The sequence below is a fragment of the Oxyura jamaicensis genome, chromosome 7, assembly GCF_011077185.1.
Source record: "Oxyura jamaicensis isolate SHBP4307 breed ruddy duck chromosome 7, BPBGC_Ojam_1.0, whole genome shotgun sequence".
NCBI classification, from domain to species: domain Eukaryota; kingdom Metazoa; phylum Chordata; class Aves; order Anseriformes; family Anatidae; genus Oxyura; species Oxyura jamaicensis.
The window spans coordinates 19,724,562-19,747,567 of NC_048899.1; the positions used below are offsets into that span (position 1 = coordinate 19,724,562).

At 37.9% G+C, this 23,006-nt stretch overlaps 1 protein-coding gene and 1 pseudogene across 8 annotated transcripts in view; one reads left to right on the forward strand and one right to left on the reverse strand.

Annotated features, from left to right (window-relative positions):
• The window catches only part of LRP2 (LDL receptor related protein 2), a 121,016-nt gene extending 109,602 nt beyond the window's left edge, over window positions 1–11,414 (forward strand). For 7 of the 8 annotated variants that reach the window (XM_035332177.1, XM_035332175.1, XM_035332178.1 and 4 more), the window contains 8 exons: window positions 1,037–1,127; window positions 1,684–1,751; window positions 1,910–2,030; window positions 4,107–4,236; window positions 6,595–6,714; window positions 6,809–6,916; window positions 8,768–8,839; window positions 9,930–11,414. In XM_035332177.1, the coding sequence (XP_035188068.1) occupies window positions 1,037–1,127; window positions 1,684–1,751; window positions 1,910–2,030; window positions 4,107–4,236; window positions 6,595–6,714; window positions 6,809–6,916; window positions 8,768–8,839; window positions 9,930–10,091 (872 nt within the window). In that variant the 3' untranslated portion in view covers window positions 10,092–11,414. The remainder of the gene's footprint in view (window positions 1–1,036; window positions 1,128–1,683; window positions 1,752–1,909; window positions 2,031–4,106; window positions 4,237–6,594; window positions 6,715–6,808; window positions 6,917–8,767; window positions 8,840–9,929) is intronic. The other variant, XM_035332180.1, reaches the window with a different exon arrangement.
• Window positions 11,415–12,992: 1,578 nt separating this feature from the next.
• On the reverse strand, window positions 12,993–19,774 carry LOC118169565 (annotated as a pseudogene).
• Window positions 19,775–23,006: the final 3,232 nt, after the last annotated feature.

A 23,006-nucleotide genomic window follows, 5' to 3' on the forward strand; every position in this document is an offset into this window, starting at 1 on the left:
TGCAAGTACTTTACTGAATCAGACATATGGAGGGATGATCTGGCTGATAAAGCAGATGCTTTTAAGTCAGGTCATCTGGCTTTTATTCTCATTATGTAGTTATCATATACTGGATAACCTTTTTAAGCACTAGAAGTTAGTGCTTGGTTGTTGCATTGCATAGAATTGCTCAGCCTTTCCTGAGAAGAAAGTATACCACTGCAAGTTTTCTATTTCTTTAGCACTCCCAGATTACAGTGATGTGGATAGTATCCAGTATATCCTTATCCTTGCAACATTTCTCTAATAATTTACATCTTACAGCATTATGTCAGGCATCTTTTATATGGCTAATCTTCTCTGAATTCTTTTTGTATTAAAAGATAAGATTTCATATTTTTTTTACACTACCTTACCTCTGCCTGACTTACATTTTCTTAACAAGTGATGATGCTGTTCCCTATTGCCATAAGGTGTGAGCTGCAGAGGAAGGAGTTAGTAAACTGATGTAATAGTAATGGAAGTGTACAATACACTTTAAATAAGGATCAGTAACACTGTTGAAGGAATTTCCTATTTGCTGTTTATTGCTGTGAACTTACTTCCATCCACTGTTTTTCTGCAATAATAAATACATCACTTGCATCAATACTTCTTAGTCCTCTGTATAACTCTTCCAGCTGCTTGGGTCAAAGAGTTTGGGCGAAGGAGGTGAAGTATTACTGGTTTCTGAATAGACAGCTTTGAAGGGGAGTGGTGGGCTGCATTGCACAAGCAAAATAAAGTAGTGGCACCTATAACTGAGTTACTTCTGCCTACTTTTACTGAATAAGCCATTATTTTCTGACAAGAGGTTTTACTTCAATTAAAATAAGTTGATTTGGCAAAAAAAAATAATAATAGCAGCAAATATGTGCAAAAAAAGCAAAGCTAATAATGAAGGTAGTCTGTAAGTTTGTATACATAAGGTCTGTGGAAATAAATAACATTTTATGTGATATAATTTATTTGGCTGAAGATGTCCTGATAACGTATACGTGGCTTTCAATTTTTGCAGCTATTGAATCCCCTCCCACAATGCCACCAGCATGCAGGTGCATGTACGGAGGAACATGCTATATAGATGAAAGTGGTCTTCCGAAATGCAAGTAAGTCAGTATGTTGTTAGGGTAGTCCTGCATCAGATTGTGCTGATTTAGTCACACAGAACAATTCAAGGCTTTGAAATGTGTTGGAAATGCTTCAGAAGATGCCGTACTTTGGCAACACTATGTTGGTAATAACAACAAAAAAACACATAGAAGCATAAAACTATCAGCAAGTAAGTGATGCATCTGTTGGGAAAATGTAATGCAAAAAAATAATAAAAAAAAAATCAATGCATATGTTTGGGGAAAAAAATGAGGGCAAACCTGTATGAAGAGTAATACTCAGTAAATGTAACTTGGAACAGCCACTAGGTGCCACCAATGCGCCACTGAAATCAAATCTTTTGCCTTCAGTGACTAGCTTTTTCTGACTCGGCATTTATTTCCATTTTTAATTCTAAACGGATAGTAGACATCTTTACAGTCAGTGAAACATATCATTACTAAGCATGGAGTTAAAATTTATGGCATGTGGATAAATATTACAGAATATAATAATAACAATGAGATCCTAGACTTAAAGTCAGTCATTCAGCTGTTCTACTCATATTCACAGGTGTTCTTATGGCTACACTGGGAATTATTGTGAAATAGGATTGTCAAAGGGAGTGCCTCCTGGAACAAGTAAGCTTCGAGTATATATTACACTTGATGTTTTGAGCTAAGGCTGTGTAATAACTCACTATGATACCTTTGGAAGGCAAAGCTTTTAATTCTCTGGGATCTTTTTTACAGTCAACTATGTTTGCTTGAATGTTTGCTTATTCTTCTGTCTTTGATAGCAGCAGTAGCAGTGCTGTTGACAGTCATACTAATCATTATAATTGGAGTGTTAGCGGTTGGAGGCTTTTTCAACTACAGACGAACAGGCTCTGTTTTACCAGCACTCCCGAAACTACCAAGGTATGTTTCAAAGGCTACATAGCTGGAATGGCTGAACACTGAAAATCTGTTTGCACCTAAATATTTCTAAAAAATTCACATTGTTTGTCTTATGCCAATTCTGTTGGAATATGGGAAGTACAGTGTTGCAGCAATTTGATTGGATTTTTGATTCCAAGCAGTAACACAGCGGCTGTTGTCAAACTCTTCCACATTCCAAATTAGCTTTTAAATAATGAGAACTAGAGAAAATTGTTTACCTGATCTCAGATTGGATGTTCAATTCAGAAGGATACAAAAGACTATAGTTACTTATGTTTTAATTTGTTTTAAAAATGTGTAAGAAAGACAGGTCTGGCAAACAGTTTTTTTAACACTGGAGGCTGAGCTCTTCTGCAATGCTATATTCATCTGTTTAAAAATACATGGAGCAATTGTAGTGAACCTTTGTTTCCGTGTCTGAGAAATCGGGGCTTTTTGCAGGTTCCTGCACTCCTAACAGTCATAGCATTCAGTGAAAACCAGCTTTTTGAGATATAATTTAAAAATATTTGATGCTTTAAATCAAAGGAAGATGAAGTAAAATGACTTGTAATGGTTTCAAATAATTTATTTGGAAAAAGATGTTACAACCTGATGCTTAAAATTTTTATTTATCTTTAAGCCAGTTATGTGTTTTTAAAGTCATAAAGTCTTCAAAGTCTTTGCACAGATTTCACAGCAGTAACTCTTAAATCAATGTGATTAAATCATTGTAGTCAGTCATATGGATGTAGTTATAACTGCTTCCTCACCGAATGACTACACTGAATAAATTAAATTTATGAATTGATGTCGTAAAATTGGGGCAAAATTTTCATGCAAATCAACCCTACAGAATGAAGTGTTCATAAGAGATTTTTAAGCTTATCTCTAAAATTCCCTGCTTTCTGCTTTGCCGAAAGGAAATTTTCTGCATCATCAGACAGTGAACAAGAAGAAATTGTAATGCACTGGCTCAAAATTTACTGTTCAACTGTACTTTTCATATAAGTGAGGCCATGTGAAATGGAGAGTTCAGTTTTTTGTTTGAGAGGTTTGATTCACAGTTTTTGTTTCTCCCATAAACATGGTGTGGTGCTGCTGTTGTTAATTCCTTCTTCAACCTGTTAACTCGTCCATTTACTGCAGTTACCTCAGTTTTAGCTGTTACCTTAACATGGGACTTCTCTATATATGAGAATCCTAGACTGAAGTTTTTAAAAAATTGAATCAGCTGGTGCCTAGGGGGACCATCTGGTAAAGTGTACACACACAGTACCAGCTGTAGACAAGAGTTTCAGCACAAGCCACCTCCAGTGAGGACACACAAATGGAAACAGTATTTCAATAGTGCTGTCTTCCTTCAATTTAGGCAAATTGGGCAAAAGGAATTCAAAGGTTAACTGCAGTGGATGTGTTAGTTTCATGGTTTTAGGAAGTTCTGTGCTCAGAGTTCTGGTAGAAGGTCTGCTGTTTAGATACTCACTACTACCTTCGGCTGCTCCTATTATTTTGAACCTGACAGTGTTCCTGTTCTCTTGTTTGCATTTCTCATGCAAACCTAATATGTAGTTGTGGTCACTGTAAATCTCTATGCAGATTGAACATTTGCATATACAAAAACAGTGTCATTTAGGTATATTCATGATTTGCATGCATCTTTAGTATATGTGCTGTTGGAATTATATTTACACATTTGTAGAAGCCATTGCAGCTTCATTTTTTATCAGTTTCAATGAATTTGAACTTCTGTGTGAATTTATACATTTGTCTATAAATCAACATTGAAGTAAGAGTAGTCAAAATGTAGTTAAATTTTGGTGAACTGTAATTTCTTGAGCCTATTTCATGTCTGCATGGGCACATAAAAAGATGTTTGTGATCATTCTGAATGGGAAAACAGGTGGGAAGAACTGCTGAACTAATGCTGGAACATAATAGCTGGTGCCCTCATTAGCTTGCTTATAGCCAGCAATAATTCCAAGTAACAACTACAGTTTAGAAGGATAACTAGAAGAAACTGTTTTACAAGCTTCCTTTCTTTTCTTTCTGTATAATTTTTTTTTTTTTTGGTAGTTTAAGTAGTCTTGTAAAATCTACTGAAAATGGCAATGGGGTAACTTTCCGATCTGGAGCAGATGTGAGCATGGACATTGGAGTCTCTGGCTTTGGAGGAGAATCTGCTATAGACAGAGCAATGCAGATGGTAAGGTTTAATTTGGATTTTTTTTTTTTTTTCAATTGTGTTCTTCTAATGTCATTTTTTGCTGATAGAGGCAAGTCTTTTATGTAAAAAGCATAGTGAGATGATAAATGTGTTCTAGAAAAAGAAGTGAATAATAATAGATAATTTCCTGAAATAGATTTTTATACATCGAAAGCAAGGACAAATGCAGGCTGCTCTTAAGATAATGTGAATGCCTTTTCTCAAGATTTATATGGTAGAAATTAAATCTATAACCTGCTTTACTATTTCAGCATATTGTGTGAATATACAGAGAATTAATTAGGAAACAAAAACAGTGCAACAAGGAATTTCTTGAGGATCATTGCATTCTGTAGAACGGTTTGAAATACGCAGTTTTCAAATTCAGATTGTATGTGTTGGAAAATTCAGAGGGAAAATGCAGGCCTAACCACAGGATATACTACTTAGCACAGCAAATTATCAACTTGGACAGTTTCTTATTTTAGCAAGTTTAAGCAAATCAGGTTTAATAATTTGGGGGACATCATCAAGTGGAACTCTATTTTATCCATGTTTTGTTATACACATCTGAGAAATAGCACGTCTTTGTGTTCCCTATGCTGTATAGTTTTTCTGAGGGGAAAAAACTGTTCCCCATTTTGCCACAGTAAGTACAATGCTTAAAAGACTTTTACTTCTAGAAATCAAATCTCAAGTATGTTTGAATAATAAGCACTTGCTTGCAAAGTATTCACTGGAAACTCCCTCAACTTCTAAAGATAAATTTCAAACTTAACTGACAGTAAATTAATATGAAATGAAACAACGAGCGAAGACAAGCTCATAATATGTGTACGTGACCTTTCTCTAGACAAAGAAGCACATTAATTGTTAAAACTAAGCAGCTGTTGTAATGAAATAACCACGTGAACATTTCAGTAAATACAGGGAAAACAGCTTTAGGCTTGAATTACTACCTGAAGTCTTTTTCATGCATGGAAAAAACATTGTGGTACTTTCCATTTTCCCGACCTAATGTTAGCATATACTGAAGTCCAGCTGATGCATTTTTTTGCATTGCTAGTAACATTCAGATCTGGATACCAGTTAGTTCTACTTAAATGTCATTATTTTACCTTATATATTCAGATTAAAACCAAAAAGTTGTGTAGTTCTCTGGGAAAGAATTCAGAGGGTTTGGTTTACAGCAGCAAAGAACTGTGGGATGTTCCTCCTAAAATTTTAACGTCACATATGCATAAGTGGATGTTGGAGGGATGTTTTTCAGTGTTGCTGTTCTTAACCAAGCTAGGCTAATTTGAGGGAACCAACAGGAGGGTAAGTACATGGTAAAGAGGTATACTTAGGTAGTACAAGTGTGAATCTTTATGCTGTGAGGCAGTCATTTGTAAAAGTGAGGCAGGCATAAAAAAAATTGCTGATGTACTACTATTCCTGCATTAGTCCCCACTATTCCTGTGATGGGTCTGTGACAAGGAGCAGGGTAACTGAGCCTGGGTAGGATTTTGTACTTGTTTGCATTACCATTCTACCCGATAATGCTTGGCTGGCAATCCCTGAGTGGCTATGCCGATGTGGCACTAATTGTTTTCTTACAAAATACTCACGTCAGCACATTTGCCCACCTGCTGTGAGCACTGTAGCTGAGCTCTGTGACACTGTGTGTGTGAAGTAGGTGCTATCCACACAATATTCATACATGACAAAATATTAATTTATAAGAGATTTGATTAAAAAAAAAAGTGAAACATTTTATTTCTGACATAAGTCTTGTGTTCTCACTAAGGGGAAGCATTTCTCCTTTGTCTCAAAAAATGTAGCAGTCTCTCTGCTGGGACAAAATGAATGAATCCAATTCTCATATACTTCAGATAATGCTTGTTAATTTGTGTGTCCGTTTGGAGCCTCTAAAATTAAATGCTTGTTTTGGAATTATATTTCTTTTGATATTTTCTCCGTGTTGAAGGTATGATTTATGGGAGTATGGGAGTCATCTTTCCTCATCATAAAATACTTTGAGTCAGCTGTTTTCAACAGTTATTCAACTGTTTTGTTGTTGTTGTTTGTGTGTTTGTTTGTTTTATTTTTTTCTTTTTTTCTGTCCAGCTAGGAAACAGAGTAGCACTGGATCATTTGGTGGTCCATGGTGCTAAGCCAGAGAGTAAAATAGTGGATAGTAAGTTAACATTATGCTTTTAATATATGCTAGATTTTGTCTAACACTTTGTGAAAGTAAACATGGATTTTTTCCCAGAAATGAAGAATTGGACTAGTTAGTTGTTCGTGGGAATACAGACGTGTTTATTGTGCCAGAGTTACTGTTTTTTGTTGTTGTTTGGTTTTTTATCTTCATAGAATGAAAACTTTGCAATAGAGGCAGGGAAACAGCCAATCACATTTGAAAATCCAATGTATACAACCAGAGATAGCGGAGCCAGTGGGACCAGTGCAGTTACAGTTGTTCGACCAACACAAGTAAGAGAAACTTAGGTTTGCCTTTCACCCTTCATTTTCTTTTTGACCTCCTTTTCTTGTTTAAGGCAAGTTGATTTTTCTTCTTCTCCTACAGGTAACAGCAGTTGGTAGTAAGGAAAATGAAAATTTTGAAAATCCTGTGTATGCCTCTGTAATATCTGCTAGTCCAAAGGAACCTCCTCAGAGTACGGATGCACCTCAGGTAGTATATACGCATGGTCTAGGGCAGCCTTGTCTGTTTTGTGCTCTAAATCAGAGGAACTGAATTGTTAGGGAAGCTGCATTATAGTTTCTATTCTGTTTAAATAATCCTGTGGAGCTGGCACATAATCTGCATCAAGTCCAACTAATCAGGCTATATTTACAAGATGTCATGAGCTGGTCAGGAACTGAAAGGAAAGGAATGCAAGCACAGAAGGGCCCAGGGCATGCAGTTAAGAATCAATTGAGATTAAGACCCCCTTTCTGCTTGGCACACCAAGATATTTTGAGGATGATAGATTTGAACAGAGGATTTCCTTTCACTGTGTGTTGTGCTCCATTTTGAGGGCAGCTGCTAGTTAGAAAATTGTATTGTGAGAGCTGTAAATTGGCATTGCTCCACAGCAGAAATTATTATAACTAAGATTTTACTTTGTACTTTCAACAAGAATTTGTAAAACCCTGATGAATTACACGTTGATAGAAGCAGCAGAGTATATTTTTTCTATAAAGTGTGAAAATTAAAAAACAATAAAAAAATGCATTTTTGTTTAAAACAGTGAAAACAGTTCTTCTTGGTACTGAAAATTGAAATAAGACATTTGGTCGCAATGTACTGTCAGTGTTTTTTCACATTTATTTGTAACTTTATCTGTATTTTAATTTAATAGTAAGGATATTTAGAGCATTTATTTTTTGTATCCTTATAGGACATTTTAACAGTCATGATTAAAGTATTACCTCATCTAGATTATTCATGCTTCATGGAAGATACATATTTATGTCTTAGAATCAATCTGTGCTGATGGTGGCTTGTATGCAGGACTATTTTCACACCTTGTGTGCTTAAAAGTACCTGTGATGAGCTTTGAAATGACAGCTCCTTTAACCTGCTACTGCAGTTTCATGTCCTTCAGTAATTTCTCTTACGTTGCTTTCAAGTCAGTTTTTCTCCTCTTTGACCTATTTTTCTGGAATGATAGGCCCTCCTGAATTAATTTAGTCACTTTTTGTCTAGTGTTGTGAATACAGGTAAAGTAACCGTAGCTGATTATCCAGCAGAGAAGAAAGTTGCGTAGTCCATCTTTGACGTCTGTTGGATTGTAGCGGATGCATTTTGTAACCATTTTGTTTCCCTTCCTACTTCCTATCATATTTAAAATGTACATTCATTGGGAAGATGCCTTGTAAGAAAAAAAAAAAAAATCATTTCATTTGAGGTCTCGATGCTCTTTCAAATAGATAATCAATAGTAAATGATCATGTAGACTAAATGAGAGGTCACTTGAATGTTATAGCACAGTATTTAAAAAGGTAACCTAGAACACTAAAGCATAGTATGACTTAAAGTTTACTATATAAATATAATTTATATAATTTGATAATAAAAACATAATTTATTTTTCCTTTGCTAGAAACATCTGTTGAATAATGTAGTGAGGCTGGTTGATGAGTGAGAAAGTAGAAGCTGTTTTTATTATTGTGGTATAAATGAATATTTTAAATATTAGTTGTGGCCTTTCATGCTTTTTTGTGACGAGTCTCTGAAGCAGTTGAAATAAATGAGACTCATACTTACATCTGCAGAAAAAGGGTTCTAGACCGTTCACCTTTTCTCTTGCACATATGGCTTATCATGCCAAAGATTGCTAGAACTCAAAGACACTTGAGCAGGCCTTGAAATATTTAAAGGAGTGCAATTAATTAAAATTACAACATATCAATGTGAGAACATCCAGCTGAAATCACCAAGTTTGCAGACAAGAAAGGCAAAATCTGTCAGCTGTGCTGTCATTTTGCTGAGAAATTGTGAGAAAAAAATGTTTATGCTCTAATAATTTTTATGTTGCAGGAATCAAAGTGGAGTTTCTTCAAGAGAAAAATGAAACAAAACACTAATTTTGAAAACCCAATATATGCAGAGGTATTCCTTAATATTGTATAATGCTATTTTTCAGCTAATGTACTGCAGGGCTTCATTCTTGCTTTCAGAGGATAAAGGATATGGGTAGATTATGTTGCAAAGTGAAGCAGAACAGACATTCCAGCCCAGGTCAAGATGGTACTGAAGTGGTTTTGAGAGAAAAATTATGAAGGCTTGTGCAGAATGAGGTTCTCAGCTGGCAGCACAGCTGCATTGCCCACCTCTCAGCTTTCCCAGCCCAAGTATGGTGGCCACCTCCTGCTCCAGGATCTCTCATGCTACTTTCCACTTGCAGGTGCATTGTAGTGTAGCTCAGAGTCCCAGCACAAGTAAAAGACTGTTGTACTACTGGGGTTAAAGTGTCTAGTGCCCTCTCAGTCCTGGATTCAGCACAGCACAAAAATTGAATAGCTCTGCATTCTGCAGCCCTGCTTCCATAACAGCCCAATTATTTCCATCCTTGCAGTCAAAGGAGCCAGTTCTTTTAAGATGCTATGCCAGCTAGTGCTGTGTGTGCTGGAGGAATTCTCCCGTGGCTGGGTATGAAGACTTTAACTTCTACTGACTTGAGACAGTAATTTCAGTCTTTTTCATCTTACAGTTAAAATTTTACAGAAGGCCTAAATGACTTAAGAACCTCAGTCGCACAGTCATGTGACTAAAACTTAGCTTCATTTTATGGAAAATTTGGGTTTTTAATGATGCCCGAACAAGGTGAGAGTTCAGGAAGCCAGAGGATTTACTTCCCCAAAGCTAAGAAGTTTGTAAATAATGATTTACAAACAGTAGTACTGCTAGTGTTGTCTACACGCAGGTATGTGCATATAGACAAATCGAGTTACTCCTGACATTAACCATTAAAACAGAAGTGGCAGTGTGCAGAGTAAGTCTGAAGTAGCTTATCTCCTCAGCTGTACCTTCTGAGGTGGAATTAGCATTTGACTTTTTTTACAGGTGCTGACTTGTAGAAATAACATATACTATGACACTTCAGCTAAATATTTGAATAGTTAGTTGACATTTCTGAAAGTTAAGGCTGGATATTTTGTACATTAGAATGTAAGCTTTGATTTTATGATTATTGTTTCAGATGGAAAAGGAACGGCAACAGGACACAGAAAACGTCCCTCCTCCCTCTCCTTCACTGCCTCCCAAGATTACTCTGAAGAGAGACCAGCCATTAGCTTATACAGCAACAGAGGATACATTTAAAGACACAGCCAATCTTGTTAAAGAGGACTCTGTTGTGTAAGTAGGTAACTGATTTAGGGAAAATGAGGCACATCCATTTGCACATATATTTTTTATAAACAGAAGAGTAAGGTTCACATTCAAATGCTTTATATAAACATATACATCTTTTAGTCAGTGGCTGGAGATGTATGTTGAAACTATGCCTTGTTTTTTGACAGAATTGCCAATTGCTATTTTTATGAACAATTATCATGATGTACTATATGTATATCTTTGCACTGAAGCTGTCTGAAAGTAATGTTATAAATATATTGTACATTTGTAAATTTTTCAAAGATTATCTTGTTTGTTGATGTTCCTAGTAGAAATCTGTATGAAATTGGTTCCATTTTTAGGGATAAATTCATTATATAAAGGTTTAAACTAAAAATACAAAGTGAATATAGGAGCATTATTGATCTACAGGACCTTTTGAATATGTAACGGCACCTTTTAAAACTTCTACTGGTGCTTTGGGCATCTTTACTGCTGGATGTAGAAATGGGTGTCTCTGTTTATCTAAACAAAAGATGGAAAAGTCAATGCAGCATCATTATGCTGAGTAATTACCTGTGCAAAATGTTGTTCCTACAATATTTTAACTGCCTGGGATAAAACAATTTCCTCTCAATCCATAAGACATACTTTTCCTCTAGGTTCCCATTAAAACCATTCCATTAATAGTGTTCTTAAAAAGATTTGATATATTTAGATTTTAGTGTCATGAGTATGTAATTTAATGAGATTCTCTCCTGATCATCAGTGGAATAGCTTTGTTCTTAGCTGGAGTCTCTGGAAGTCATTTGTACTATTAAATGAAGTAGCTAGATTTCTATAACAGCTTATTTCCAAACGGCAGAAACAGAAGATAGTGCTTCGTTTAAGAAATGATTCAGTTTTTTTAATGTGAAAGTTTAATTTTATTGACTATTTATTTCCTGAGGTGGACATTAATAGAAAGGGAAACAATTTCTACTAATGCAGTCTTTGTAGTTATCTGCTTATTACCATAACCTTCTATCAGTATATGCTGTATGTCTTACCAGTTTTCTATTAACTACGCAAGGTACTTTCCACAGCATGAACTATTTGACGCAATTTTGAGTACCACTGCAGGAACACGTTATTTGGCACTCCTGGCTAGCTACTCATATAATTGAAAGATTCCTAAATTACAGTCATCGAGACTTCTGCTATTTGATTGTTTTATGCCTGAGTTCTCAAAATATATACTATTTCTAATTAGAATGCTTCTAATTATTTTGTAATGTACTTTGATTAGAAAAGACAACTGGAAAATTATGCTGCTGAATAAATTTAATAAATGTATTATTTTATCATATCCCTATTCCATAATTTTTTGTCAATGCTCTATGTACTTTTGTTAGTCTGGAGACTATAGACAGAGGTTTGTTTCTTTTCCCTGTAAGAATTTTAACTTCTCAGATGTGGAAGAAAACTATTCTTAGGAAACTCTAAAGGTAGGTAGTATGTAAATTGAGTCTTTAATATACTTGATGGCAAACGATTCCTAAACTTTAACTGGGCCTCTTCCACTCAGTAGTGTACCACAATGTATTCATCTGAGTATGTAAATTTTTATTGTTGTTGTTTTTCAACAGAAACTTTAGATTCTACCCCTCAGTTAATTTATTTTTCCCTTATGGCTAATCCTTGGCTGAAGTCCTGAATTTTGGACTCATTCTGTTGTTGGAAGGAAGGCCAATTTTTAAAGTTTTCAGCGCATCTGTAATTGGCCACTGTAGGGCTGATAAATTATAACGCTTAATTTTTTCAATGTACATTTCTCTACAGCTGTCAGGCCAGGCAGAGAGAACTATAACTGCAGATATTTATCATGCCAAGATTTCAAATAAATTTATTCTAGAAGTCATTTGCTAGAGAATAGAACCTCAATGAAATACTTAAACAATACTAAACTGTTTTTATATTCTGACCCTTTCTTGCACGTGCTAACACACATGCAGGTGCCCTGCCCCCCAGTACACACACTCAGAGTGATGAAACTGCTTTTCTTACATTTGGTGTTCTGACCTGCACATGGTATTTTTGTAAGCTTAATTGAATTGCACATTAATGATTAATCACTAACGTAGATCTTTAGCAAATAAAACCTTTACCCCTTCAATTTTCAAATCTCCAGGAACACCACCATGTCAGCCTCTGGCCAGGAGTTTACCAGGTAGAAATAGTGTACAAGAGGCACAGTAACTTCAACTGCTGTTTTACCATTCTGAACACACTCTTTGTACAGTCAAACTAATTGGCTGTAGCATACACTAATGACCTGTTTTATCTAATTGGTGAAATAATTATCCTTTTAATTTACAAAGCACATTGAGGACAAAATAAATGTAAATGTATATTTATTTTAATATTTCCCCCATAAACTATACTAATACCAGGAATAAGTATTAAATATACAAGTAGTAAAATATAAGTATTGCTCTGTTTGGATAAAATAGCTTGTGTTCTTATCTCTGCACAGTTGAACAGTCGGGTGATTATATGTGGTCAAATTCTGCAATTGTAATTTTTGGAATGTGTTGCAATAGCTGGGCTTTGTTACTATTTGATTTGATTTCTTGTATTCAGAAGCTTGTGAAGTTTAACAACTATTGAATATGACCATGACCAAATGCCATAAAATAGATGATTGTTTGAGTAAATAATGTTCTGTAAGGTGCAAGTATAAGATGTATGTTCAGAAAGACCAGTGGATCAGTGTTTTATTTCAAATTCACTGGAAACCTGTATGTTGAAGAAGTCTACTTGAAAAGCAGTTTTTTTGTTTGTTTGTTTGTTTTTGTTTTGTTTTTGTTTTTTTAATAAGAAAAAGCACATCAAATGTTTTGTTGGGTGAGTAGTACTAACCAGCTTTATAGCTGAATATTATATGAATGTATTATACTTCAGATGTATCATTTCTGAGCACAAAAAAAGTAAATTTACAAGTCTATCTCCAAACTCAGGCATTTTTGGTAAGTAGGGAAAAGAAGTGTTCTCTGAAGGGAATTTAAGCAGCTTAGTAACTGGTAAAAAGGAGGACATACAGTTTTAACAGGATTAAGTTATTGCCATAAAGTTGATGCTAGTTCAATGCTAAATGTTGATTAGAACTCCAGGAACTAACTCCCACTAGCTGTTCCAGTTGGAAACATCATAGAGAGTAGCATATCAGATAAACAGCATTGGGCATAGGAGACAAACAGCCAAAAGAACTTTGCATCCCATCTAGCTTCATATCATGTCCTGGGGTACTTTGCTATCAGGGCATGTTCCATGCATTTTATGACCTTAGAAATATCAGAGTTGCACAGTCTTTTCACTGATGATCTTTGAGCTTTTCTATCTGCAAAGAAGAAAATAAACCTGAAAGTATTTATTCAGCGTTCTCTGTGAGAGGATTCTTTACATTTATAGGTTTGGCAACAGGTTCTGTAGATGGATAATGAAGGTTGCTTTAAACTACTGGCTTAAGTACTCAGAGAGGTACAGCTACAGCAGAGCAGAGACCAGCAAGTGCTACAAAATACCCAAGAACCAGGTAAACAGAAACCTCTGTGGTCCGTGTTATGAGCCAGATCTTTCCAACTGTAAGTGCAGCTGAAATTTTAGCTCTGACTAAGTCATAAACTTAATGTACAATCCTACCACTTAACTCCCCCTGCCCCCTGACATTCTGCCTCTAAGTACCTCAGAACTAAGGAAGATAGTGGGCCTTCACGTCTCACCGATCTCCTAGTGAAACTAATAGAACAGGCCTCATCTACCATACACATATTCCAGAACAGTGAGTTCCTAACAAAAGTCTCTGAAATCCAGCAAATGTTCACAGAATCAAAAAGTGGTTGAAGTCAGAAGAGATATCCAGAGGTCATCTTGTCCAAAACCCTTCTTGAGTTGGGCCACCTAGAGCAGGTTGCCCAGGACCATGTCCAGTTGGCTTTTGTAGTCTGCAGGGAGGAGACTACACAACCTCTCTGCACAATCCCTCCCAGTGCTCTGTCATCAAACAGAAAACCTGTTTTCTGATGTTCAGATGGCACTTTCTGTGTTCCAGTTTGTCTTGTCTTGCCCTGTCACTGGGCACCATGTAAAACAGCCAGGCTCCATCCTCTTTGCACCTTCCCTTCAAGTATGTATAGACATTAATGATACACCCCTGAGCTTTCATACAGCCATTTTTGTACTTACATTCAGGAAAATATTTTTCTCCATAGGTGTCCCTAATATCAGGAATCAACCTATTTCCATGTCTTGAGAGGTCTCTCCATGATAATCTGAATTAACTACTCCTGAGTTAAAGAAACTGTACTCAACAATGCTTACTTTCACTCTAAAATACTGTGTCTGTATCCTAGAAGAAGAAAAAAACACAATAACGATCCCTAAATAATGGCATAACTGTTAAACATGTAAGTTGAAAGTCTGTCGCATAAATTAATATTTGAGACTTTGGTTCTTGTCTTCAAATGTCAGAGCAATTTTATGAGATGTTTAAATTAGCTTCATAATGTGCTACCTATCACTGTAAAAGCACAGGAGGTAATTAACTCTGGGAAATAGCAGTGTGAAGTAGATTTACAGCTTTTCTGTGTGATCGCTTTTGGACTGTTGCAAAGGATGCAACAGCCACTTCTCTCTGAACCTTGTATTATCAAACTAAAAGCTTGTCTATTTCTTGTATTTCAGCTTCCAGCAGAAGCAGATTATTAAAGTGCTTGGGAAAAAGTAAAGGTGAGCAAAATTTTCAGTTGGGTTTGAACTTTATTCTGTACTTTATGGTGAAATGGCTGTGGTTAAATGGTTAAGTGTTAGTGCAGTAAGGTCAGTACGCTTCTGGTAGTCTGGTTCCCTCTGCGTAGTATGAGTTACAGTGCAACTCCAGAACGAAAATGACCTCTCTGTCCTGTCAGACAGCTTCAGAGACCCAGGCAGCTAGGTTCTAAAGCATGGCAAAGGAATGGACCATGTATACATTAGCCTTTAGTTTATATTATATTACGTTAGGGCATATGTTTTCTTTATATAAGCATTCTTAATTGTTTGCAAACAGCTTTCTTAGACCCTGTGAAGACTTGGCCTGTTGAGCTATGCCTCAGCCATCCCAATGCTGTACGACACAATGAGTTTCAGTGAAGGCCACTCAGCTGAATTTTCCGAAGTACATTTGATAATCCCATTGCTAGAAATTATGTGCAAGGGAATTATGAACTGATGATAAAACTTTGTTAAATGGGATGAAAGAGTACTCTGTTACTGAAACCGTGTGAAGATCTAAGGCTTTCTGGTCACCACTGTTTTGTAAAAATGCTAGCTTTATATGTAAATGTACCGAGGTTCTTGAACCAATAGTAGGGGAAAGGGAACTGAATTGCCAGCTCTGCACAAATGCATTTATCAGTGCATGTGTGGTGAGACAAAAGCTAATTGCTGCATGAGCGTATTTCATGAATTAATAGACTTTAGAGTGGAGAATGTAATAATGTTGTGATAAGACAGTAGCAGGCCAAGTGCAAAGTGACTGTTTATGTTTACATCAGACTTGGAATGAACTCCCCAGGAAGAGAGCTGCAAAATCAAGACAGAGTGACTAGGTTATCTTCAGAACTGATTTGACAGGGACAATCTATCCACAGAAGTGGAGGGAGTATAGAAAGCCATCACTGAGCTTTGAGAGTATAAAAAGATAACTCAGGGCCTTCAGGGTAGGACTAACAGAAAAGGATTGACATTGAAGACTGCGGTGTCTGAAAATTAGACCCCTGGTGTGAAGTCAAATGTCTTCTCCAAGGCTTGCCAGATGGGATACCCATGGTGCCCCTGTGCTTTGATTGTGGAGTCTGAAGAGCTGGTCTTGTATATCTCAGCAGCTTGGAAGAGCTCAGAGATCTGAGAGTATGTACCAGAACCACAACACCTGGCTGCTAATAATTATAACCATGATTGTATGCTACCAAATTTATTTTAAAAAAGGAATTCACACAGGCTCCAGTGAGAGATACGTGCACATACACTTTTGTAATCTGTATGCAGGAAATGCAACATGTCCTCATGGTTCGTGTATGTATATCTGGTAATTTAGCATATACCAAGCAGCCTATAAACACTAAATACAGTTTGCCCAGGAAACTCAGAGTGTCTGACCAGGCTATCTGGTTGATCTACTTTTGTGTATGCAGTGGATTCATGTGATTGATAGCTGCATGCTAGCCATTTGTCCAGGTTTGGCAAATGTTTCCCGGTGTGGTTTCTTGGTGGCTCTGCTTATAGCATTGGAGATTGAAATCCCAAACAAGTGCCCAACACCCTTTTATTTTATTTTCCATCTTTAGGTTAGATTTCTAGAGAGAAAATGGAAGAGGCAAACATAGTCACCCTTCCTCAGCACATTTGGCATCCGTTCTTGGATTCATGCATATATTTCTAAGTACTCACTGTAAGATGTCAGAGAAAGCTTCCATGCACTATTTGGACAGGCTGTAGCCACCTCAGACAAATGCCATGAGGTCTTTGACTACTGTTCCCTCATTTTTTTTTTTCAGAAGTGGTAGAAGCTTGAGCATGGTTTCAGTCAATCCCAGTAGATTAATGTCCAGCGCTGAGTGGAAGTCATCAGTTGTCAGCCAGTCAGTGCCATAGGTATTCTTCAGCATTGCTCACCAAGCCAACAAGCCCTACAAGGATTCCAGAATCATTTATTTCTGTATGTGGTGGTATCTTACCTTAGGGTTTCATATGTAGTATTGGGAGCCAAGCACACGCTCTGCAAAAACTTCAGTGAGATGAATACAGCTGTCTGGGGCCTGATTGTAAATGTCTAAATCTACTCTATACACTTGACAAATTTCTGATGATCTTAGGTAATGACTTTAAAAGAATATGGGTAAAATATTAAAGGCAAATGTTTTCAGTTGGAGGTATGGGCCACTGTACTGGGTCTATTACCCCCTGAAGTACGTGGGCTCCTAATGTGCACTTCTTGTGAAAACTGAAGAGTCTAGGTAAAAGCGGAATGGCTGATTTTCCTGGGTTGGGGTCTAAAGGTCTAAACTAAACATGCAGAATTAGTCAATGCTTCTGAAAATATTAGCTTAACCCTGTGTATTGATAATACTGCTTTACTACCTTATAAATTACTTGAGGAGCTTTAGATAAATAGTGACGCTTCTGAGAGGACAGACTGTGCCTGGAAGGAGAGGCTGAAGGTTCAGAGCTCAGTCTCCGTAGAGGGTGTCAGAAGGAGGTGACAAAGTTAGCAGCGCTTACCCTGACCGGGAACGTGTTGCTGGAAGCAGGGACCTGTGGAGGATCAGCAACGTTGAGGAGGTAAGCTCTAATTATTAGTTTGATCTTGCCTTCATATGTTGCATTCAAGGATGGTCTGGAACTTTGCATGATGAGGGGAGAAAGTCATATTGGTAGAATATACTGTTTTTTGCTGTTTCAGTACTTAATTAATTTATCAGAGTATTGAATATTTGATACAACTGCGTGGTACAGCTGGTAGTTGCGGTGCCATGACCCCCTTTGGCTGTCCTTAACAATATCCGGTCTGAGCTGTCGGCACTGCGAATAAAACATGTTTATTTTCATAGTCGAATATATTTACCATGCAGATCTTTTACCACTGTGTGCCAAAACCAGAACTTAGGCCATGCCTTTTAACTCCACTCATGGGTACCCAGAGACAAGCTCTTCCTTTGTTCTAGACAAGTGCTCAGAGATGCATGACAGCAGCATTAAGAGCTACCCGTGTAACAACTCTAAGAAAACTGGCTGAAATGGCAAGCATTTAGATGTTACAGGTAGTCCAGTTGCTACTGTGCACATTACAAAAATCAGACTTATTCAGCCATGCAAAAACACTAGTTGGCTTGCTACAGGAGTGGTTAAAGAGCTCTGTGCCAGCTGTATTAATTGGGTGAGCTAGTTTTATTGCCAGAAAGTTCATTCTAGTACAAGTTAGCACCCTCCCCCTGACAAGGTTCTTCAACTGCACCAAAAAGTCTGCAAAACACATCAGGGAATGATCTAGTTTGATTAAGTAGATTTTTAGGCACCCTGTTGGCAAAAGTGTAGGTAAGCCCAGAAATGTTGCTGAAGAGAATCTTTTTGAACTAAGAAGTGGCAGAACTGATGAGTGAATGTGTTTTATCAGTAAGAGGAAAATCTCTGCGGGTAGCAGAGAGGCTCCGGAATTCCTAGCTAGACCAGGTTTGGTTATACTGTATTGTTTTTCTGGGAACTAACCTTGCCACATACCCTTGCCATAAGTCTCCTCTATCACAAATACCACAGCCCTGGCGAATGCTGCTGGAGTCAGCCCAGTCCACGTTCACTGTCTTTAGGGAGAGTGAGGAGCAGGACGATAGCTCTTGGCTTCTCTTTCTGTGACACATGTAGCAATGACGCAAAATTCTCTCTTGTCAAGCCATTTAGCCAGTGCACTTCCAAGTCTGGTGTCACAGTCTGTTCTGAAGACATACTTTCTCAGACTGAGAAACTCTGAGAAAGACATACTTTCTTCAGAGTGAGAAACTCAGGTTTCTCACTCTGTACTGTCTCTGATGAGCCAGTAAATGACAAGAGAAAGTACAGAAGCCAAAATTGCTATGTGCAGTGAGTCTGAAAGTGAGAGCTATTAGCAAGTAAGTTAGTGATCTGGAAATGCAATGAAGTAAACATGCTTGGCCAATCCCCCAACTTCCTTAGACTGAGTTCCCATAAGGGGCTTTGTTTCTGGTTGCAACCCTTCCAGCTCACTGTAAGTTAGAGGAGAGCAGGGGTTAGGAGCTTTGGCGCAATGTAATTGTAATCCATGAATAATATATGCCTTGGCAAAACCTTCTCCTGACCTCCTTTTAACAGTTTTCTACTGTTTGCAAGTTTTACTTGCCAATCTGCCTAGTCAGCCGTGTCCTCTCAGGATGTTTAAGACTGAAAGGAATGACTGCGTCAGTTCTCAGAGTAGTGTCTGGTGGTGGCTCTTTTTTGTGAACTCTGGCAATTATTTGTGCTAATACTGGAAAGAGAGGAATTCTTTCGGGAAGAAGGACAATTCTCTTTGTACGATGCCACCCAGTCTGCTTTTCTAATCTGTAGCATGGAAGCAGACTGAACCCGAGAATGACCAGAAAATCCGAAGCTGTAATGGTGGGTCTGTAGAACTTAATTTGTTCTGTGATTTGTGTTTTGTGACAGTGACCCATTTGCTCTCTGCTCTTTAGACAAAAGAGACATTGGGACGGTCTCTAAGCCTTCTGTCTCCTTCCTCATTCCCTGTCTAGTGCTGGTACAGAGTGAAGTAGAATATATTACATGGGAAATATGTTTACATAAATAAATAGGGACGTGCATGGAGATGCTGCCCTCAAAAAAGCACTGAGGGAACCCAAGGTTTCCTGACTCAGGTGAGGAAGATACTGTTTATTTATTACAGAGTTAGTATTCTAAGTGTAGAATACAGTTCTTGCCATTGGAAAATCTTCATGATTGATTATTGTCTTTCTATTTGTACTTTTGCTTTGTGCAAGAATTTAACTAAATTCATTAAAACCCACATGTATGAGAAGGCTGGTCAGCATCTTCCAGACATCCTGCTAAAGAAACTTTTGTACAGGTGCTGAGCAGTCACTTAGGCTGTAGTTGCCTACATACAGGTATAGGTGCAGACATGTTTGTATTCAAAGAATGAACTGATACATTAAAACAAAGGAATTTATGAATATTTTTAAATCCTGCAAGGATTCTTAACAGGAAAGGGTGTTTCTTTTACATTTTTCTGTAACTCACAGAGATCTGAAGTTAAGCATTCATTTGGCTGATTTTTGTTTGACATCCTTCCTACCTTAAAACACAAATGGTAAAGAAAACTCACTGTATTAGGTCTGGTTGCTAGAGTCCTTCTGGTGTTCTTGATTCTACTGAGTTAGTGAAGTGATTTGGGTTTATTTTGATCTTAAATTTCACCATCATCTAATCAAGTAGGAGTGGACAGTCTCAGAACCTGATAGTGAATGAATGTTGGACTCATTATATAATGACATCAGACACAGCTGATATATGACCAGTGACAATATTCATTGCTACTTAATAATGTTATTTGACATAGTTGGATGCCTCTGTAGCTGTGGATGTGGACCTCTGAGCTACTGGTTAACTCTCTCTGATATGAAAATGTTAAGCAAATATATGCAGGTAAGAGTTTGCTTCTCCTTCCACTGCAGTCTGCAGGAAGGTTCCATTAAAGTTTTTGGGTGTTAGATTGGTCTCTGGGCTGCACTATTTGTTTTAGCAGCCTGTCTCCCTGTTGTGTCAAGGCTAATAGAATTGGCCCTTTAGTTCTGGTACCTCAGCTGGATACTTGGCTTTTTTGCTGTGAATGTCCCTGTAAAATCTGACAAGGATCTCAGTGCTCCTTAATGTGTGCACTTTGGAACCGTTGTTGTAATGTTTCACTCAGTTGGTGACATTTATTTTTGTGACTTACAGAGTGTGGTCTGACAAAGCACCATTAAAACACTGCAGAAATATTGTTTCAGCTTGCAGCAGGGGCTCTGTGAAGTCTGGCCAGGCTGCACGCTTGACTCCTCTTAGAGGAACACCTGGGACAGCTCTGGCTAGCACCAGTTGCTGGGTTTCACTAGCAATAATTGGCACAAAAGATCTGTAAGGCCTGGGGGTGAGAGGGCAGTGCTGTGTATGGAGCCTCCATTGCTCATATCTCCCCCTGAGCCCTGGGCTGTGTCCATAGCCTGCAGTCCCAAAGCCACCAGTTCTTCACGGGCATCCAGTGCTCCCTCTCCAACAGCACATGGACATTTGGTGCTGAGCACCATGGAGGGCTTTTCTCTACTGGAGCCTTTTGCCCCTATTTATTTTGCTAGATGACGTCTTATCTGCTGAAACGAGACTGGGTCAGAATCAGAAAGTTTCAGTTAAAATTTTCCGCCAAGAAAATTGGCTAGTTCTGTGAATGTGCAATGTTGCACGAAAATAGTTCTTGTTTGATAATTCTGCAATACTAAAAAGCCTCTTCTCTGTCAGGGGCATAACAATTTTGAAATAGCTGCCTGTAGTGGCAAAGAGTGTGTTTCCAGGAAAAATGTCAGCTTGGTATTTCAAGTTTTGATATATTTCCAGAAATATTAAATTCTGATTACTAGTGTAGCCAGTAAATAGCTAAAGGCAAATTCTACTTCCCATTAAAATGCTGATATTTGCCTAGCAAATTGAGAACTCCTGGGACGGAGCTTGGCTTCTTGCACACACACAAGTGCCATTATAAAAGCAATTGATTTTAAGGAAAAGCAGCGTGACTACACTGAGATCCCTTTTAGATCCTTAGATGACTGCAAAATGCAGCATCCCTCTGCTTCTCTGCAGTATAGGAAGCTGAAGCAAATAGACCCTGCTGAAGGGGCACATAACTGTTTTACTCTCACAGCAGGTGTGCTTAGGCAGTTCTGCCAGAGAACCACAGGCCGGGTGAGGTTTGGGGTCTGGATACAGGTCGGATTTCTTTATCCACCACTGTGCTTACAGTGCAAAACCTGCAGAAGTCAGCGTTCTGCTATGGCATAGGGAGGCCTACCAGGCGCGCTGAGGAAGAGCTGGCAAAGGGAAGTGTATGGCCTCTGTTCTTCAGAAGCAGCACTCAGGTAACCCTTGGGGGATGGTTTAGATTGGTCAGGCAGTGCTTTGACGGGTCACCCAGCAGCTCTCCAGATACTGCAAAGTACAAACTTTAATAATAAGTACAAACTTTAATAATAAAAACTTTAATAAGTGCTACAAAACCTCTAGTTTTCAATTAACAAACTGAACAAGTACCCAGGCACAGACACATCACATCTCCCACTCTTATTTGAGCTATTCATGCACATGCAGGGCTTTGCACTTGTATTTCTTAGGAAAGAGGTGCTTTTTTGCTGTCTGTGTAAAGATGACAGTGTGATATGAACTATCAGCAAGTAACTTAAGTTTTTCCTTTAATATGTCCTTGTAAAAGTAATGCATACCCAAACCACCTCCATGCAAAATACTGAGGAGGAGAAAGTCAGTCTGGTAAAATGAGGGCTGAGATCTCAGCACGACTGTATCTTTCCTTGTACTGCTTGCAGTTCAGATTTTTTACCACATCATTGGTAAAAAAACACAGGGCAAATAAAGCCCTGTAAACTCTTAGGTGACTGAACCAGTCATTCAAAATAGAGGCGTTGAGAAAGATTCCAGATGTTCTGAAGAACATTACTGAGTTAGCATTTTATTCAGCACCTGTAGGTGCTTAGATAAGCAACAATTGATTAGAAACCTTCCTAGAAAGGAAGAGACTACATGTTCTCTCTCATCTGTGCACTCAAAAACAAGTGCTTAATTTGTTCTCTTAGCCACTCTGCAAATGCGTATAATGGGTACTGCTCACTGTAACGTTAGACATGAGCTCTGTTCTTGCACTGGTGCTCACATTCTGGAGAGACATCTGCAAGCTCACTGTGTACCTCCAGGTGCTCACAAGTTGACTTCACCAGTTATTTCCCATGTCAGAACATAGAAACTGCTCGAGACAAACTCATAAGCTTGTGCACCAACACGTGCGTGGTGGTGGTTTTCAGAAAAATTCCTCTGTAAATTCTGTGTGATGGTTTTATGTTGGCTGACAAACACAGTCCTTCTCCTTGCTGTTGATAATTAATGACTTGTGTTGTGATGCTTCTGTCTTAAGGACTTACTTGCTATTAATCCTCCATGATAAGCTCCATCCTTGACTATCCTACCTTTGTTGTATAAGCTTTGCTTGCTATTTGTAATCCAGCAGTGTCAGGCCAGGATTCCTGCTGCTGTTGCAGGTAGCAGTCCTCTGCCACACAAATATAAGAGGCAAAGTTTAAAAGGAGTTTCTCTACTG